This window comes from Ranitomeya variabilis, chromosome 4 (genome assembly GCF_051348905.1).
Source record: "Ranitomeya variabilis isolate aRanVar5 chromosome 4, aRanVar5.hap1, whole genome shotgun sequence".
Classification (NCBI taxonomy): Eukaryota; Metazoa; Chordata; class Amphibia; order Anura; family Dendrobatidae; genus Ranitomeya; species Ranitomeya variabilis.
In genome coordinates this window covers 25601440-25621807 of record NC_135235.1, presented here as the reverse complement: position 1 = coordinate 25621807, position 20368 = coordinate 25601440, and the positions used below count along the sequence as shown (strand labels likewise).

The 20368-nt window shown below is 49.5% G+C and overlaps 1 protein-coding gene across 4 annotated transcripts; it reads left to right on the top strand.

Moving 5' to 3' along the window:
* Nucleotides 1-347: 347 nt before the first annotated feature.
* Nucleotides 348-19102, top strand: USP5 (ubiquitin specific peptidase 5). Of its 4 annotated transcripts, none has more exons than XM_077258188.1 (20): nucleotides 348-571; nucleotides 2638-2763; nucleotides 6842-6908; nucleotides 7982-8115; nucleotides 8259-8404; nucleotides 9106-9290; nucleotides 9847-9941; nucleotides 10021-10214; nucleotides 10525-10596; nucleotides 10703-10778; nucleotides 11111-11236; nucleotides 11315-11468; nucleotides 11552-11726; nucleotides 12624-12712; nucleotides 13747-13869; nucleotides 14925-15068; nucleotides 16497-16642; nucleotides 16792-16948; nucleotides 17610-17694; nucleotides 18619-19102. In XM_077258188.1, the coding sequence occupies exons 1-20, from the start codon at nucleotides 464-466 to the stop codon at nucleotides 18710-18712; spliced, it is 2496 nt and encodes an 831-aa protein (XP_077114303.1). In that variant the 5' UTR covers nucleotides 348-463; the 3' UTR covers nucleotides 18713-19102. The 4 variants fall into 4 exon arrangements, with proteins under 4 accessions (XP_077114303.1, XP_077114301.1, XP_077114300.1 ...); XM_077258186.1 differs by having other exon boundaries at nucleotides 375-571; nucleotides 13747-13938; XM_077258185.1 differs by having other exon boundaries at nucleotides 375-571; nucleotides 2638-2772; nucleotides 13747-13938.
* Nucleotides 19103-20368: the final 1266 nt, after the last annotated feature.

Sequence of the window (20368 nt, the reverse complement as noted above, 5' to 3'; positions counted from 1 at the left end):
ATGATTTATATAGCTGTAAAAGAAAAAAAAAACTCATAGCAACCAATCACAACTCGTCTTTCATTTCCTATTCTGTTCTTTCAAAAAGTAAGCCAATGGTTGATTGGTTGCTATGGGCAACATGTTTTAATTTCTTTTAGATTTGATAGATGAGGCTTTCAGTTCTGCTACCTCACATAAACTCTTATCTCTGGCAATAGTTATTTTAGATTTGCCAATTTCTAGGCGGTGAAACCCTTTTTTTGCCCTAATCAATCATGGCCGACAGGTGACTGTCCGTCTGCCGCAGGATGGCGCATGCGCACTAGCCCATTCGAAGGCTTTGCTCCGTCATTGTTCCCTGCGCATGCGCCTTCTGTTCTCTCGCGCCCCGTTCACCAGTGAGACTGTGAGGCCAGAGGACAGATCGTCGCCGGAAGCGGAAACGAAGCCTTGTCACTGTCCTCCTCCAGGAACCGGAGTCATGGTGGATGTGAAAGATACGCTGCTGTCTATCCTGCCGACTATCCGGTTGCCCAGGGCCGGGGACCGAGTACACAAGGATGAGTGTGCCTTCTCCTTCCACACACCGGTAAATATGGTCCTCCCTCCTTTGTGCCTGTGCTTTGTCACCATTGTTGCTTGTGTCCCCCTCTGTATGAGTATGGGGGGTTCTGGGGTCGCCCAGACCTGTGGGGGCCGTGTAACCCATCATGTCCGCTGCGCTGTGTGATGGAGCTTCATCGCCTTCTGTTATTGGTTGGAGAAGCTCAGGACATGTGATATGTAAAGTCCCTGGGGGTCCGACCACTGGGACCACCATGCAAGAATCCGGACCCCTCCGTCCATGTGATCACGGGGTCCGAAAGTCCCTTATGGGTCTGTAAGAGCAATGGTCGCACATGCTCAGCACGCCCGCTCCGTTCACAATCCGGACCCCTCCGTCCATGTGATCACGGGGGTCCGAAAGTCCCATATGGGTCTGTAAGAGCAATGGTCGCACATGCTCAGCACGCCCGCTCCGTTCACAATCCGGACCCCTCCGTCCATGTGATCACGGGGGTCCGAAAGTCCCATATGGGTCTGTAAGAGCAATGGTCGCACATGCTCAGCACGCCCGCTCCATTCACAATCCGGACCCCTCTGTCCATGTGATCACGGGGGTCCAAAAGTCACATATGGGTCTGTAAGAGCAATGGTCGCACGTGTGCAGCACGCCCGCTCCGTTCACAATCCGGACCCCTCTGTCCATGTGATCACGGGGGTCCGAAAGTCCCATATGGGTCTGTAAGTGCAATGGTTGCACATGTGCAGCACGCCCGCTCCATTCACAATCCGGACCCCTCTGTCCATGTGATCACCGGGGTCCGAAAGTCCCATATGGGTCTGTAAGTGCAATGGTCGCACATGCGCAGCACAACCGCTCCATTCACAATCTGGATCCCTCTGTCCATGTGATCACGTGGGTCCGAAAGTCCCATATGGGTCTGTAAGAGCAATGGTCAGACGTGGGCAGCACGCCCGCTCCATTCACAATCCGGACCCCTCTGTCCATGTGATCATGGGGGTCCGAAAGTCCCGTATGGGTCCGTAAGAGCAATGGTCGCACATGTGCAGCACAACCGCTCCATTCACAATCCGGACCCCTCTGTCCATGTGATCACGTGGGTCCGAAAGTCCCATATGGGTTTGTAAGAACAATGGTCGCACATGCGCAGCACAACTGCTCCATTCATATGATGATGAGTGTTGTCTACGGGGAAAAATCCCTTTAAACTTAAAGGGATATTCCCATTCTCTTGTAAATAATCTGAAACACTTTTGTGATTTGCAGCGTAAGTCTTGTAGCTGATTTTTAGATATTAATAGTAATATTGTTAACAGCTGGAGACTGACAACCTCTGCTCTGAAATAACAGCCGCCTCCAGAGATCCCTGCCAACTGCAGAACAGTTGTTTTCAGGCTATGTGCGCACGTTGTGGATTGGGGTGCAGAATTTTCTGCACAAAATCCGCATCTCCTGGCAGAAAACGCAGGTGCGGATTTTGTGCGTTTTTGATGCTGAATTGATGCGAATTTTCTGCGTTTTTTACCCCTGCGGATTTCTAATATGGAAGGGGTCAGAAAGGTTATTTTTTGTAGTGTTTTTTTTTTCTCTGCAGGGAATCTTGCAAAATTATCTGCCCAAATTGTTGGAGATTTATTTTGTTTTCCATTCCAAATCCAGGTAATGCGAACTCTCCTAAGAGTAATAAACATTATTACACACGAGCCTTAGGGTCTATGACACTATAACACGACGCGCCCATTATTGGGTTGTTATAGAGAATGAAGAACTATTAAGTGCTGACATAAGAGAACAATAGACTGTATGTGCAGGTGTGCGCCCCTCATGTCCCCAGGCTTATTATTGGCTGCTGTGTGTGGACATTGATGTGGATGGTAGTTTGGATCTTCATGACGGCACTGACATCAGAAGTCATCAGAATCTCTCTGCGGGGCCCCTGACTTCCAGCAAATAGATCTGGGCGTGAAGAAACTTTAATTTTTTTTTCTAATCTACATGTTATAACTTCCTTCGATTTCGTGTATGTAACGACACATGAAACCCCCCAGTAAATGTAATCATCCCCGTAATGATGACATCTTGTGTTACAGGAGACCGATGGCGGATTATATATCTGCATGTATACCTTCCTGGGGTTTGGCAGACCGTACGTAGAAAAACACTTTGAGAAGACTGGCCAGAGAGCATTCCTGCACCTGAAGAGGACCCCCAAACCGGTAATGGAAGTGCGTGCTTCTGTTTAAAGGGGAAATTTCTGTACATTAAGCCATCTGTGTGATGTGCTAAAGGGAGTATGTCAGCACAGAATGACTGTTCACGCCTCGCCCAGAATGACTGTTCACGCCTCGCCCAGAATGACTGTTCACGCCTCGCCCACAGAATGACTGTTCAGACCTTGCCCAAAATGACTGTTCATGCCTCGCCCAGAATGACTGTTCACGCCTCGCCCAGAATGACTGTTCACGCCTCGCCCAGAATGACTGTTCACGCCTCGCCCACAGAATGACTGTTCACGCCTCGCCCACAGAATGACTGTTCACGCCTCGCCCACAGAATGACTGTTCACGCCTCGCCCACAGAATGACTGTTCACGCCTCGCCCACAGAATGACTGTTCACGCCTCGCCCAGAATGACTGTTCACGCCTCGCCCACAGAATGACGGTTCACGCCTCGCCCACAGAATGACGGTTCACGCCTCGCCCACAGAATGACGGTTCACGCCTCGCCCACAGAATGACGGTTCACGCCTCGCCCACAGAATGACTGTTCACGCCTCGCCCACAGAATGACTGTTCACGCCTCGCCCACAGAATGACTGTTCACGCCTCGCCCACAGAATGACTGTTCACGCCTCGCCCAGAATGACTGTTCACGCCTCGCCCACAGAATGACGGTTCACGCCTCGCCCACAGAATGACGGTTCACGCCTCGCCCACAGAATGACGGTTCACGCCTCGCCCACAGAATGACTGTTCACGCCTCGCCCACAGAATGACTGTTCACGCCTCGCCCACAGAATGACGGTTCACGCCTCGCCCACAGAATGACGGTTCACGCCTCGCCCACAGAATGACTGTTCACGCCTCGCCCACAGAATGACTGTTCACGCCTCGCCCAGAATGACTGTTCACGCCTCGCCCAGAATGACTGTTCACGCCTCGCCCACAGAATGACTGTTCACGCCTCGCCCACAGAATGACTGTTCACGCCTCGCCCACAGAATGACTGTTCACGCCTCGCCCAGAATGACTGTTCACGCCTCGCCCACAGAATGACGGTTCACGCCTCGCCCACAGAATGACGGTTCACGCCTCGCCCACAGAATGACGGTTCACGCCTCGCCCACAGAATGACGGTTCACGCCTCGCCCACAGAATGACTGTTCACGCCTCGCCCACAGAATGACTGTTCACGCCTCGCCCAGAATGACTGTTCACGCCTCGCCCAGAATGACTGTTCACGCCTCGCCCACAGAATGACTGTTCACGCCTCGCCCACAGAATGACTGTTCACGCCTCGCCCACAGAATGACTGTTCACGCCTCGCCCAGAATGACTGTTCTCGCCTCGCCCACAGAATGACGGTTCACGCCTCGCCCACAGAATGACGGTTCACGCCTCGCCCACAGAATGACGGTTCACGCCTCGCCCACAGAATGACTGTTCACGCCTCGCCCACAGAATGACTGTTCACGCCTCGCCCACAGAATGACTGTTCACGCCTCGCCCAGAATGACGGTTCACGCCTCGCCCACAGAATGACGGTTCACGCCTCGCCCACAGAATGACGGTTCACGCCTCGCCCACAGAATGACGGTTCACGCCTCGCCCACAGAATGACGGTTCACGCCTCGCCCACAGAATGACGGTTCACGCCTCGCCCACAGAATGACGGTTCACGCCTCGCCCACAGAATGACGGTTCACGCCTCGCCCACAGAATGACGGTTCACGCCTCGCCCACAGAATGACGGTTCACGCCTCGCCCACAGAATGACGGTTCACGCCTCGCCCACAGAATGACGGTTCACGCCTCGCCCACAGAATGACGGTTCACGCCTCGCCCACAGAATGACGGTTCACGCCTCGCCCACAGAATGACGGTTCACGCCTCGCCCACAGAATGACGGTTCACGCCTCGCCCACAGAATGACGGTTCACGCCTCGCCCACAGAATGACGGTTCACGCCTCGCCCACAGAATGACGGTTCACGCCTCGCCCACAGAATGACGGTTCACGCCTCGCCCACAGAATGACGGTTCACGCCTCGCCCACAGAATGACGGTTCACGCCTCGCCCACAGAATGACGGTTCACGCCTCGCCCACAGAATGACGGTTCACGCCTCGCCCACAGAATGACGGTTCACGCCTCGCCCACAGAATGACGGTTCACGCCTCGCCCACAGAATGACGGTTCACGCCTCGCCCACAGAATGACGGTTCACGCCTCGCCCACAGAATGACGGTTCACGCCTCGCCCACAGAATGACGGTTCACGCCTCGCCCACAGAATGACGGTTCACGCCTCGCCCACAGAATGACGGTTCACGCCTCGCCCACAGAATGACGGTTCACGCCTCGCCCACAGAATGACGGTTCACGCCTCGCCCACAGAATGACGGTTCACGCCTCGCCCACAGAATGACGGTTCACGCCTCGCCCACAGAATGACTGTCCACGCCTCGCCCACAGAATGACTGTCCACGCCTCGCCCACAGAATGACTGTCCACGCCTCGCCCACAGAATGACTGTCCACGCCTCGCCCACAGAATGACTGTCCACGCCTCGCCCACAGAATGACTGTCCACGCCTCGCCCACAGAATGACTGTCCACGCCTCGCCCACAGAATGACTGTCCACGCCTCGCCCACAGAATGACTGTCCACGCCTCGCCCACAGAATGACTGTCCACGCCTTGCCTGGGAACACCTGTCCCTCCTATGCACGGGAATCCTGCAATAACTTATTGAGCGATTTGACCTCCTGCGGTCTGTTACCCAGCAACCACAAGCAAAACAGTCACCGTTCAAACTTTCTCCCGGATCTTACACAAACACAGAACACATACACGGCACACAGCAGACACCTTGACTTATATCCCAGGGTTTGTTGGATACTGGCTTGGACTTTTTACACTACCTGGGAATGCGGTGGTGACCACACCTGACCGGCAAGAGGCATAGACCCGGACTGGGCACAGGGGATTTTCAGGTAAGATGATAACATTTCTTACCTTACTTATGGAGCTGCGCAGTCTCCGTCCCGTGAACCAAGGCCGTGAACAACACCTCCGTCTCTCCAGTCAGCAGGGTCCCCTGTGTGTTTCGTCAACGCCCCACGTGCAGACGCCAGTTGTTATGGAAATTTGGTTTGGATAAATCGATCCCTGTGTGTGTGCTGCGGCCGTTCCCAATAAGACTGAGTATTTTGAGCGCTCAAGGAATGAGACTGCACACCATTGTGTCAATAACCTTCCATCAATACTGATCATCTATTGTACATACATAGTTTTATAATTGCATATAGAAAGGAGTGGTTAGGGGTGGTTAGTTAATTACCATATTGTCTAGCCCCTCTGTTATTGGTTATCTAAATATATATGGAATATTGTGATTAATGCACATATGGACTATAACTAAAATGTAGCTCTCTGCATCTTTCTGCATCTAGGACAAAGTTGAGACATCTGATCATCACTTAATACATCTGGCGTTGTTCTGCTTTTGCTTGGAAAACCCCATACAGTCTGTCTGGCTTATATCAGTTTGTCAGCCATTTTAAGCCATTTATTATAATGTATATATTAGCTGTGAGTATATATGAGTATATATGATTATAGAGGAGTATACATGCAAGTGAGATCTACATGATATATATATTTCTATCACAGAATGACTGTTCCCACCTTGCCCAGAATGACTGTTCACACCTTGCCCAGAATGACTGTTCACACCTTGCCCAGAATGACTGTTCACACCTTGCCCAGAATGACTGTTCACACCTTGCCCAGGCACTCAATGCACCTTGCCACCTACATGGTTTCCATCTGTCTGTTTCCCTTGATTGACAGCTGTGGAGTCAGAAGATCCAATAGGGGGAAAACAACTTGAAGGAAAGTGGTCTGCACTGATTGGTCACGTCATGGGTGATCCGGGCTCCTGTGTTTGGTTTGGATTGTCATTGTGCACTGACGTACTCCCTTTATACTGACCCAGTGGATTTGGGCAGGGACCAGAGCTGAATTACATGCTCATCACCTGACTGTGAATCTTGTTATTTTTTTTTCCCACAGAAATCCGAAGACTCCAGTTCCAATACAGGAGACCCACCTCGTAAGAAGCCCACCCGTCTCGCCATAGGTATGATCCTCTAATTCATTCCCCTGCCTGTAAGTAATGACTCCCCCCATAAGGGCTGCTCCGGATCTGCACCTCATACTTCGATAGCTTTTACATATTTTGTTGGTTTTAAACAAAGTAAAACTTCATGGATTTTTTTCATTTTGTTAATGGGTTTCTTTTTCGCTAAAATTCTTTTTGGTAGCATATATATTGTAGTGTTTTGCACAGTCCTATGGAAAAGGCAATGAGAAAAACCTCATAACCAGAGCGTGCTGCATTGGGGAAAAAAAAAAAAGCATCGCTGACCCTAAAATAAACCACTAAATCCACCAAGACACTGTGTAGAGATTTTTTTAATATTTTGCTAAAAACATTAGAGGGTTTTCCAGTCTCGGACTTCTACTCTCTCCTGGCTGCAGGTTATCAAGAAAGAAACAATCCATGGTGCTGAGTCTTTGTTGCTGCTCCCACTGTTTATTTACTTGGACATCGCTGCAGCCAATCAGTGAGCTCAGCGGCTCGTACAGAAATGATTGCCTACAATGGTGTCAACAAATCAAAGATACTGGGAGCAGCGGTATAGACTCAGTGCAGGACCTGGGGAGAGTGAGTAAAACACTACTTTTTTTTTTTTTTTTTTTTTTTTTCAGCCCAGGGACAGGATTTTTCCCAAACTGGAAAATTCCCTTTTAAATGTGTTGTCCAAGACATATATATATATATGTGTATATATATATATAGATAGATAGATAGATAGATAGATAGATAGATAGATAGATAGATCTATGCAGACGTCCCACTGGGACCTAGAACACCTCAGCTCTTTGCACCATGTAGTGGCCGTATAGGGTACTGCAGCTCAGACACATTCACTTCAATGGGAGCTGAGTTGCAGTACCCAAGTACGGCCACTACACAGTTTTCAGCGCTGTACTGTTCCACTTTGTCCATCCGGCTGTAACAGGAGCTGCAAACGTCTGCAGGGGGTCAGAAAATGCCCGTCGGTGAAGGTGCCAGGGAAACAAGTGAAGCCAGACCCCTATCTCGATATCCTCCATTGTTTCCCTATCCGCTGTGTCTCTCTTTTTTAGGGATGGAGGGCGGATTTGACATGTGTGACGAGCAGTGTGAGTATGAAGAAGAGGTGAAGTTGGTCATTCTGCCCGAGTTCCTGGAGATTCAGCGGGACGGACTGTTGGGTCTCCCAGAGATGGTCAGGGACCGGGTGGGTAATCTGAGGTGTGTGTGTGTGGGGTGGGGGGACAGATCTGTGAACCTTTGGGATGGTTTTTGTTGTGTTGCACCTTTCCTGCTGCCCATCGTCATCGTCTTCTTGTTCACCTCACTCCATCTTCCTCCATCTCTCAGGTGTCTTCTGCCATCGATGCCATCTTAGCTGCTGACTCTGCGTCCCGGAAGCAGGAGATTCAGGCGTGGGACGGGGAGGTCAGATTGGTGTCTAAACACGCGTTCAGTCTCCAGCAGCTTGAGGGGGTCCCCCGGATCCCTCCTTGGTAAGTGGTTTTCTCCTAAGAAGACTGACAAGTCGTCCAGAATTTGCCATCTTACATCTGTTCCACTGCAAACTTTGCAGCCGAGGGGCAGAGTCCAGGTGGACTGTTTCTGTCTAACCTTACTGCAGGTTGTGCCCTTAAAACTTGCCCCTTCTTTTATCCCCTTGCTGGGGGTCTCATCAGCTTCCACCTTTTCCTGCAGGGGATATGTTTACTGGACCATGTGGCATATGGACGTTGCAGACATCTCACATTTAATGATATTGTATCCCGTGGCAGTGATGTATGTCACAAAACATAGAGGAGCCCATTGGGGAGGGAATTAAAGGGGCATTTCACCCAGAAATATCTGCCTCCTCTGCACTGGATAGGTACTAGGTTCATCTGTGATAATCTGCATCCTAAGACCCCCACCCATTGCTCAAATCAAGGGGCAGAAGTGCTCAGATTATCATTGATCTTGAGTGCACAACCACAGACTTTGTATTGAGTCTGCACACTACTCGTTAATATGCTGAATGTTAAATTGGTGGTCTCAGGACGTCCGGGAGCAGCAGCTCTGAACGGGAACTATAACATATCAGGATGACATCAGAGATCATTATTCGGCACTTCTCTTACAAAACCTTTAGAATATTCTCCATCCTGATATTAAAGATTTGCCTTCATTCACTTTCCTGCCTGTTGACTGTTTCCACCAGTGGTTGGAAGTGCAGCGTGTGCGATCTGCGGGAGAACCTGTGGCTCAATATGACAGACGGAGCGATCCTCTGCGGCAGACGATACTTTGATGGCAGCGGAGGGAATAACCACGCGGTGCAGCATTACAGAGAGACCGGGTACCCGCTTGCTGTCAAATTGGGCACGATCACTCCAGATGGAGGAGGTGAGTTTTTACTTTTTGCACAAGCTCAATCAATCACTTTGCAGAAGTTAGGCCGGGCTCAGAATATTAAGACCTGGACAACCGTATCGACAAACTGAAGAAACTTTGCATATAGGCTTCACTACATATCTTCTCCCGTTTTGTGTATGCAGCGCCTTATGAAGACTTGCTTCCCACTGGTCGCATCCTGCAGTCATGTATCGCTACTCGGCTACTGTACATCTATCTTCACTGTCTGATACATTGAGCTGCATAGAACCTGTGTACACAAAACGGTAGAAGATATTATATGTAGCCTACGCGCAAAGTTTCTTCATTGATATGGATTCCACCATCTTATAATCAGGTCAGGTTAAACCCGCACAAAATACAATTCTGACTCTGGCCAAAATGCTGTGATATTTAATGCGGACTATTTGCAAAGTTGCTTCATTTTTTTTCCCTTTTCTATGTATTGGAGCAAATAAAAGAAAAAATATATATTGAAAGTTTTTATACCCTCAAATGCTGTAGAATTGACACTTTTGCTCCTCATTGTCCCCTGTTCCCCCATCAGATGTCTACTCCTATGATGAAGATGACATGGTCCTGGACCCCAACCTGGCCGAACATCTATCGCACTTTGGTATCGACATGATGAAAATGCAGAAGGTGAGCGCGGCCGTATTAGGATATCCCCAGTGCCCCGCGGTCCCTCCCGTACACACGTAACATCTCTTCCCGTTCCTAGACGGACAAGACGATGACCGAGCTGGAAATTGATATGAATCAGAGGATCGGGGAATGGGAGCTGATCCAGGAATCGGGGGTACAGCTGCAGCCCCTGTATGGACCCGGGTACACGGGGATCCGCAATCTGGGCAACAGCTGCTATCTCAACTCCACCATGCAGGTCGTGTTCAGTATTCCTGCCTTCCAGCGCAAGTAAGTGTCTGCAACACATGGTCCTCACCACCATTGTGAACGTGCTGCGTGTAAAGCCCTGCAATCAGGAGCAGATCCCTGGGAGGATGACAGACTATATCCCACGTCTCCTTTGAAGTCCTTATTGCACTCTGTTAGTGCCCGTAGTGAATAGGAGCGGTGGCAATGTCTTTCCCTATTCTGCTCCCCAGCATGGCAGACTAAATACGACATGGCAGTCATTTGACGTGTTACACACCATATACGCAAATGTATCTGCTCATCACAAGGGTTAAAGTGGAACATAACTCTCAGCATTGATTGCTTACAGATATGTGGAACGAATGGAGCAAATATTCCATAAGTCGCCAGCTGATCCCACGCAGGATTTCAACACCCAAGTGTAAGCAGTGCGGCGAGAATATGGCTGGACTAGAGGGAGGGGGGCGCTATGAGTCTGCTATGTGTTGGAAGGTATCAAGTGAATATTCTTGGTGATGTTTCCACAGAGCGAAACTGGGCAACGGCCTGTCATCTGGTGAATACTCCAAGCCGGCAATTGAAAAAGAAGGCGAGGAGCAGAAGGTGAGACTTCAGATTGCAAAGAAATAAATACCTGGTGTCCGATTCATCAAGACCAGCATTGTTCATATTGGTCTTGATGAGGGGGGTGCTGGAGTCAGACCTCCTGATTTATGAAGAGGTGACACATTGTAACGAACCCCTCAGATGTGAGGACAGGTTTTCAGCTTCGGACTGTGAACAGAGATGGGTCCGAAGAGCAAGCAGATGTATAGGGAACGTGATGAAGCACAAAGTATATTACAAAGTTGCAGAACTTGTCTATTGCATATTAGTTTCCTGGGACCCCCGACAATTTTTATTTGAACCCTCTCCACCCTTTGTGTTTTTTGCAGGGTTTACAGGACGGCATTGCACCACGCATGTTTAAAGCACTTATAGGGAAGGGACACCCGGAGTTTTCCACCAACAGGCAGCAGGACGCCCAGGAGTTCTTCCTTCACTTCATAAACATGGTGGAGGTGAGTGGCGGTGGTATACATCTCTGTGTGCAGCTCTGTTCATTTTCGGAGGTAACGCCCCTCTTTACGCCTCCACAGAGAAATTGCCGCAGCTCTTCTAATCCCAATGAAGTTTTCCGGTTTTTGGTGGAGGAGAAGATTAAATGTCTGGTGTCCCAGAAAGTGAAGTACACGCAGAGGGTGGAGTACATCCTGCAGCTGCCCGTCCCCATGGAGGCCGCATTAAATAAAGGTCGGGAAAGGAGCCAGTCCTACGTGGGGTCGTACGGGGACTGGTCGTCTGCTCAGCTCACCTGTGCTTTGTGTGTCATGCAGAGGAGCTCGCTGCCTATGAACAGGCCCGACAGCAAGCAGAGCAGGACCACCGGCCCCCTCCCGAACTCGTCCGGGCACGAATTCCATTCACATCTTGTCTAGAAGCTTTTGCCGCTCCTGAGCAACTGGACGAATTCTGGAGCGCCGCTCTGCAGGCCAAATCCACTGCACTTAAGTAAGGAAGGGTTTGTCTCACAATACTCATACTTGTTCCAGTTCTCTGCTTGCAGTCTGTGAATGAAATAATTTTTCTCTTAACTTTCTGCTCTAGTGACTTAGCTGAGGGCAAATATATCAAGTGTCCTCCTCCTGCCCTCACTGATACATTGAAACAAACTTTCTGCAGTGTAAACAAGGACTTGCTCAGGACAGTTATCTGACTATGAAAGTTCACACTCAATGACTCCAAGCACTGGTACGGCGCGGTTTCCCGCACTGGTACGGCGCGGTTTCCCGCACTGGTACGGCGCGGTTTCCCGCACTGGTACGGCGCGGTTTCCCGCACTGGTACGGCGCGGTTTCCCGCACTGGTACGGCGCGGTTTCCCGCACTGGTACGGCGCGGTTTCCGGCACAGCTCTTTATTTATGGAGAGTGTATGGATTGTGGGTTCAGAAAATTTCAAAGCAGACCTGTGCGGCAATTTCTAGGACGCCTATGGGTGGGCGGCCATCTCCACCAGCAGCGGCTTGCAATGCAGTTTTATTCGCATCTATCATATATGGAGCTGAGCGAAAAATATTCCCCAGACCCTTGTACATTTTTAATCTGTCATTTACCAGAGCTGCTACCCTGCCCCTAGCTGCTGACACCCCTCATGCCGCCCATGATTAGCAGGTCCTATCATGTCATTACATTGCGGCACTCTCACAGCGCCTACTAATCAGGAGGCTCCGGTGATGCCGCAGGTATTAAACGGTTCACATAGTTCTGGTCTTGTTGGTCACAGTCTGCACCAGGGTCCTACAAATCTTTTTCCTGAATTATCTTATTCGGCACATTCTGTACATTCACTGTAAGTCTGAGATCCCTCTAAATATATGTAAACCCGTGCCATTGTTTCCTTGTCCTAGGACATCCCGCTTTGCCTCATTCCCTGACTACTTGGTCATCCAAATTAAGAAATTCACCTTCGGTCTGGACTGGGTCCCAAAGAAATTAGGTAAGGACTCAAGATTTCACCATTGTGGTTGATAGCAGAGCAGATACTAAAGGCCGCGTCCAATTGATCCAGCGGATGCCGGCTGTGTTATACTGCCGTCACTTGTCTCTAATAATGAAGACCGGAGCTGGCGCTGGTTCCTGCTGTTTAACCACGTAGATGTCGCTGTCAATCACAGCAGCGTTTATAGGGTTGAATTAGGCCTGCGTGCCGCTGGTTGCCGATGGGCTGCCATGGCATCCAGGGGTCCTACTAAAAGCCCCTGCCATCTTAATACTGCCTTATGGCAGTACACTGCAAGACTAATATAGCGAGGTCAGGTCCTCTAGAAGAAGGGGATAAAAAATGTAAACATAGTTTGTTTGTTGGTTTACATAAAATAACAATTATTTTTTAATTTGTAAAAGTTCAAACTTAAAGAAATAGAAAATAAGCTGTAATAATCCGATGCACGAAAATACAAACAGTAAAATGCGAAAAGAGAAAAAAATGGTGTTTTATTGCCATACGTCCCCTCTAAAAATGCAGTAAAAGAGTGATTGGAAGTCCTGCGGACCCCAAAGTGGTAACCATAAGAAGTAGAGCTCATCAAGCAAAAAAAAAAAAAAACATTCCCCACGCAGCCTCAATGCCAAAAAAAAAAATATGGGTCTCGGAAAATGGCAACACAAAATTGTCTTTATTTTATTTTTTACCTCTAAATCCTAAAAGTTTGGTGTCGCCGTAATCGCACTGACCTGGAGAATCATCATGAACGATGGTGGGATCACAGATTTTATTTTACCATTTCACTCCATTTTTTTCCCATTTTTTTCAGTACATCATACGGTAAATTGAATGGCGCCATTACTACGACTCATCCCGCAATAAGTCCCCGTACGGCAGTCATGGCTTTTACAGAAAAAAAAAAGGAAGCTCAAATATTAAAATTAGCTTATTAGAAGGGGTTAAAAAAAAGCCCTTTAACCTTTTCAGTCCTGGTTGTATTTTCTGTGTCTCGCTCCCTGACCTCTCTCCATCTGATTTATCCGCAGACGTCTCCATCGATGTCCCGGAGGAGCTGGACCTGTCTCATTTTCGGGGCGGGGGTCTGCAAGGGGATGAAGAAGAACTTCCGGATGTTGCTCCCCCGTTGGTGACCCCAGATGAGCCCAAAGGTAGCCTTGGTTTCTATGGCAACGACGATGACGACTCGTACTGCTCCCCTCACTTCTCCTCTCCGACATGTTAGTGTTTCTGTCTCTTGGGGGCCATGTGAATGTCGGGTGAGCGGATGTGTGACGTCGGGGCGCCCCCATTATTCCCCCACCCATCCCTATAACGTTCTTCACCGAGCAGCGTCCCTAATATATAATGCCGATTTCCAGATAATTCTGCAAGATCTCACGGAACTAAAATTTAAAGGGGTGTCACGGAATCAGAAAACATTGGGCTTAAAGGGGAATTCTGGCTCCTAACACTTGAGTCAGGATGGTAACATCATGTCCGCGGATACCTGCCGGGCCGCGTGCAATGGTGGGAGGTATCGTGCACCTGTCCTCTCCATCTGGCGGCCATCTGCTGCTACTTAGAGGGCGGTGGGATCCTACTGCTATGTAGTGAGTGGTCCTGCCGGTCTCCACAAGAGATTAGTGGACCCCAAGAGCTTTGGGGTCTGTTGTGAAGCGCTTTAATTAAAAAAAGAAATCCCTTTAAAATTCACATTCCTTCTGTAAGAGCCAAACACATTGTACCGGAGCTGCAGCCACTCGCAGGCACAAAGGAGCAACGGTGCAAGTTTGTGGCTTGGCTTGTATTAAAGGGGTTGTCCAGGATTTAAAAAAAAAAAAAATTTTTTTTTAATAGAAAGAGCGCCATCCCTGTTTGTGAGCGGTCCTGCAGCTCTGCTCCATTCACTCCATGCCAGACACCAAACTTGTGCAAGAGAACATGCGCTTATCTCGGAGAAGGAGGTCAGCGGCAGCGTTGCCTGCTGCGGATGTCTTCTCCACTGTCGTCCTATCGGGGGCAGTATTGTACCGCATGACGGCCGTGCATGACATGAGTGAGTGTGTCGGGGGAGGAGGGTCGGCCTCTGGGCTCCCTGCTCCTGGGATCTCTGTCTCTGTCTCCCTGCTCTCCCCTTTGGGGCGGTCACTGAACCCCATTAATTGTAGGCCGCCACATCCCGGCCCTTCTCTATTCACTTCCCTACCTCCCCCTGTCCGCACAGCGCCCATGCTGGATGAGTCGGTGGTCACACAGCTGGTGGAGATGGGATTCCCGACTGAAGCGTGTCGCAAAGCCGTCTACTACACCGGCAACAGCGGCGCAGAAGCCGCCATGACGTGGGTGATGTCACACATGGACGACCCAGGTAATATAAAGTTGGCTTAAAGGGATATTCCGATCTCCTAGAATAAGGACATATTGCTAGGATATCGGTGGGAGTAAAACCTCTGAGCCCCCCACTAATCCTGAGAATAACTGGGGCTCAGTGCTGATTAATCGATGTGGCCCCTGCACGGAGCCCCCCGAACTCCTGCAAAGCGGGAGACACAGGGCGTCATGCACAATAAGGGTGGTGACCCCCATGGCTCTTGATGAACGCCCCCATAGTGAAGGCTTATGCTAGCGCTGTTCCTTCACATTAGATGCAATAACCCTTTAACCCCTTCATGACACGGCGATTTTCTGTTTCTTTGTTTTTTCCTCCCCTTCTTCCCACAGCCATAACGTTTTATGTTTTTGTGTCCACATAGACATACGGGGGGCTGGTTTATAGCGGGATGAGTTGTACCTTTGAATGACACCATTCATTATACACATAGTGTGCTGCAAAAAAAATTGAAATTGCAAAAAAAAAAAAGTGCAATTCCACAATTTTGTTTTTTGGCTTTTTATTATTTATCGTGTTCACTATATGGTAAAGCTGACCTGGCAATATAATTCCCCAGGTCAGCATGAGTACACAGATATCAAATATGCAGTTTTTTTTATTTTTATTTATTTAAGTAGTGATCTTTTTTTTTTTAATTTGTGAAAATAAAAATAATAACAATTTTGCTTTTGTCACCATTTTCCGAGACCCGTAATGCTTTCATTTCCCTGGATCTGGGGCTGTGTCAGGGCTTATTTTTTGCACCCTGAGGTGACATTTTTACTGATATTTTGGTGTAGATAGAATTTTTTTTTTATCGCTTTTTATTGCAATGTTGCTGTGGCAATAAAAAACTTAATTTTAGCGTTTTTTATATTTTTTTTTCTTGTTATGCCGTTTACCAATTGGATTAATTTACATTGATATTTTGATAGATCAGGGAATTTTTTTTTTTTTTTTTTTTTTTTTTAATGGGGGAAAAGGGGGATATTTGAAATTTTTGTGGTTTTATTTTTTCATATTTTTCAAAACTTTTTTTTGTCTTTTACTAGATTTAATAGTGTCCTTAGGGGACTATAATCTGCGATCATCCAATCGCCTGTGCGACACGTAACAGGGCTCCAGCACTATGTACAGCAAAAATCCCGATCTCCTATGAACTCCGGCCACGGGCTGACGTTTACAGGAGTATCCTACTGACGGGCACGGGGGTCTTATAAATAACAGCATAACTGCATGATGAAAAGTCCTGCAGCGTTCTATTATACTTTGCTTTTCATCTACTCACCATTATGAAGATCTCTGCTTGCTGTCAATGATTGATAATTGTTGCTTTACTTTTCAGAGCTGAGGGTTTGGTACCGTTACCAGGAAAAAAAGAGGTTAACGCTTGTAATAACCTGATCATGTTCCTTCTCTCCGCAGACTTTGCTCATCCTTTAGTGTTATCTGGGGTCAGTGCTCCACCTTCAGTCCCCACAGGAGGAGACCCCCCGTCTGAGGAGCACATAGCTACCATTATATCCATGGGCTTCTCCCAGGAGCAAGCAGTTCGGGCGCTCCGCTCTACAGTAAGTGCTCCGCCGGTGCTCAGTGTCTGTCCTAAGACACCGGACCCCCTGTCTGTGCCCCTTACATATGGCCATGATTCCTACAGGATGATGGGGTGGTATCGCATCATGTAGGACCCCGATAACTTGCTGATTTCCAACCCCTATAGAACAACAGTCTGGAGCGAGCTGTGGACTGGATCTTCTCGCACATCGATGACCTGGACGCCGAGGCGGCCATGGACCTGTCAGAAGGACGATCGGCTGCAGAATCCGTGTCTGAGAGCCTCCCCGCTGCCGGACCTCGTGTCAAAGATGGGAATGGCCGTAAGTGCTAAATACAGAGAGAGGGTAGGGTGGAAAACCAGAATTATGGGTGAGAGCCCCCGTACAGCACCCATCCTTCAAGGAGCGAGATCACCTGCCCGGGGACGGTCACTTAGTGCCATTCAGTCATAGCTGCTCCTACTGAATGGAGGGTCTGACCTGATGGCACGTACCCCTCAATAATGGCTTTCCAAACTGGACATATTATATTGGTAGATAATTATAGTGACAGTCCAGGTTCAGCAAATAAATTCTACGTTAGAGAAATGTAAACTTTTCATTATACAATGTTTTTTCCAATGATACATTCACTGTGCATGGGACTGCTGGAGATAGCAGCGCTGCAGTCCCATGAACAATGAATGGAGCCGTGCCATTTCAGAGACCCTCCCAGAGATCAGCAGGATTGCCCACCGACTCTCCACAGAAGGCAGGTCTTGGGGAAGATCCCATTTATTCCCATTGAGTACGCATGCATGTGTGTGAGGAGCCAGGAGGAATGGCCGTCTGATGTGTAGAGCCGGCCTTAGTCGCTGGATCTCTGATCTAATTTCCTATGCTCAGGCTTCTTCTATGCCGCTCTTGCTGTGGGCGGCACATATTCACACATCGGGGTTTTGATTTTATGTTCTGTATCTTTCTTCTTTTTTTTTACTCGCAGGATACGAGCTGTTCGCATTCGTCAGTCACATGGGAACGTCCACCATGTGCGGCCACTACGTATGTCATATAAAGAAAGATGGACGGTGAGATCTTTGTGTGCTCGTCACTTAGATGCAACTGACGTTGTCACCTCATCCTTGTCTTTGTATCTAGAACCCAATCTTCTTTCTATACTTTACTTTCCAGAATGAACGTCCTCTGTTCAGGGGTGTAACCCCCTGCGTGCCATAAGCAGATAGCCTCCTGCATTGTGCGCGCCTTCCTCCCCAGTGCATTGGGTGCGCCTGCCTCCCCAGTGCGTTGTGCGCGCCTTCCCCCGCAGTGCGTTGGGCGCGCCTGCCTCCCCAGTGCGTTGTGCGCCCCTTCCTCCCCAGTGCGTTGTGCGCCCCTTCCTCCCCAGTGCGTTGTGCGCGCCTTCCTCCCCAGGGCGTTGTGCGCGCCTTCCTCCCCAGTGTGTTGTGCGCGCCTGCCTCCCCAGTGCCTTGTGCGTGCCTGCCTCCCCACTGCGTTATGTATGCCTTCAGAAGTATGGGCCTACATTTTACAGCTTTATTATCTTTTTTTTTTAATTGCCGGAGGGGTGTTATTACAGATTGAGATTGCTTAAGGCCCATGTGGGATCTCTATGCCCATATAACCTCTCTCCTCTTCCTCGTCTGACTGACACTTCTATTTTCTGTTGCTTCATGATGATGGCTTCCTTTCCTGCATACTGCCCTCTCTTTTTGCCTCATCCTCTCTGCTGCTAACAACTGCATTCTCCGGCTCCTTCGGTCCTGGCCTCCCTCCCCGCCTCGGTCCTGGCCTCCCTCCCCGCCTCGGTCCTGGCCTCCCTCCCCGCCTCGGTCCTGGCCTCCCTCCCCGCCTCGGTCCTGGCCTCCCTCCCCGCCTCGGTCCTGGCCTCCCTCCCCGCCTCGGTCCTGGCCTCCCTCCCCGCCTCGGTCCTCGCCGATTCCCTCCTGTTCCCTTTTGTTTCTGACTATTGTTCTTGTTTTTCTCTTCTGCAGGTGGGTGATCTACAATGACCAGAAGGTCTGCGCATCTGAGAAGCCTCCAAAAGATCTTGGTTATATTTACTTCTACCAGCGTGTGCAGAGCTAGTCTTCCCCCTCCTCTGTATGTGTTCTTTGTCCTTCCTTGGTGAGGATTATGAAATAGAGAGTTTTTTTGGTTCACATCTTCAAGGCTTGGGGCGGCTTTATTCCTGGGTTATTGCTACAAGGCGTTCCTGTCCTTGGATCCTCCCAACCCTCCGGTTCCATCACTGCACTTCCCCAATATGTTCAGCAGAGATCGGATCTCGCGCAGGAGACGGCCGAGCGATGTCCACTTCTGCACTGGGGACTGGACTGGGGAAGGCTGCAGGGGTGGAAATCTGATGCAGGGACCTGTGTGCTCTGTCTCGGAGTACAGGGGTTCCTCTCGCAGTAGTAGGCTGGTTTATGTTTTCCCAAAACCGTGTGAATAAAGGGTTTTTTTTTTCTCCCCATACTTCCGTTTCTGTGGTCTTTGTGTTTTGCCTGGGACCTAAAAATGTAGAACAAACCCTTCAATGAAAGTCGCCGTAAGTACCAAGCGCTGCACCCTAGAATGTTTCTGAAATGGTTGTCCAGGACCGATGACGTGATGGCGATGACATCCACAGTAGGAGGCGACTTGCGTCGATAACATCTGTGGAGACACGAGGGTCAGTGGGTGCTCTCGTCCGCTGGCCTGAGACCAAATTGACCAGGGCTCATCCCACTGAATGCCCGCTCTCCTTTCCCATGCACATAATACTACTGAGACAACACTGGGTGAGGGTAAAATCTCGTGGCAATACTTTATTGAACCACCAACAGACAAAAACATATAGAACTACCCAAGATGGTGCAAAATTACAGGGTCTCTCCCTTCCTCTGAATCGCTGGCATTGGATCAGCTGCGACTTTGGGGCTTCCAGGGCTGACTACCTGCACCAGTGGCACCCTGCTTTGGGCAGGCACCTACAGAGAGGACAATCCATTGAGGCACGTGGCCAGGTGACCGGAGGGTTACAACCTTGCTTCCCTAAGTGTCTCCATGGAGCCAGGTGTACGGAGGCTCACAACCCAACGTTTCCAAACATATTCAGGTGGCCGGAGGGTCCCAACTTGGCTTCCCCAAATGTCTCTGTGGATTCAGTGATGGTCAATGGAGCATATCTGTATCCCTCCAGGTGGTGGCGAGGTCCCTTAAGCTGGCATCCTGTAGGTTAAATCTGTGTTCCCCTTGATGGTGCTGTGATTCTGTAGAGTATGATCTCCCTTTTCTCCTTCGCCTCATTGGGGGACACAGACCGTGGGTGTATGCTGCTGCCACTAGGAGGCTGTCACTAAGTATTACAAAGAGTTAGCTCCTCCCCTGCAGTATACACCCTCCTGCTGGCTCCCAGAGATCCAGTTCTTGCTTAGTGTCCATAGGAGGCACATGGACGGGTCTGTTATTCAGACCAAAAACTTTATTTTTTTTTATTTTTTACCTTTTTCATTTTTGATTTGACTTTTTACAACGGACGAAGGGGTGACTGATCCTTTCAAGGCTCCGATCTCCCCAAACCATCAACAGGCGAGCACAGAGAGTGTCGCCTCTCCGTATCCTCTCCTGCGACGTGAGATGCCACACCTGGGCTGATTCTTAGGGGCGACTGGTCCCTTCAAGGGCACCGATCTTCCCACACCTTCAACGGACGAGCACATGGAGTGTCGCCTCCTCGTATTCTATTCCGCAGCCAGGCCT

Coding starts and splice junctions, on each gene's coding strand:
- USP5 (XM_077258185.1), top strand. CDS start 464: ATGGTGGATGTGAAAGATACGCTGCTGTCTATCCTGCCGACTATCCGG. Junction 8,405..9,105: donor GTCCCCCGGATCCCTCCTTG/GTAAGTGGTTTT, acceptor TGTTTCCACCAG/TGGTTGGAAGTGCAGCGTGT. Junction 13,939..14,924: donor TCACTTCTCCTCTCCGACAT/GTTAGTGTTTCT, acceptor CTGTCCGCACAG/CGCCCATGCTGGATGAGTCG.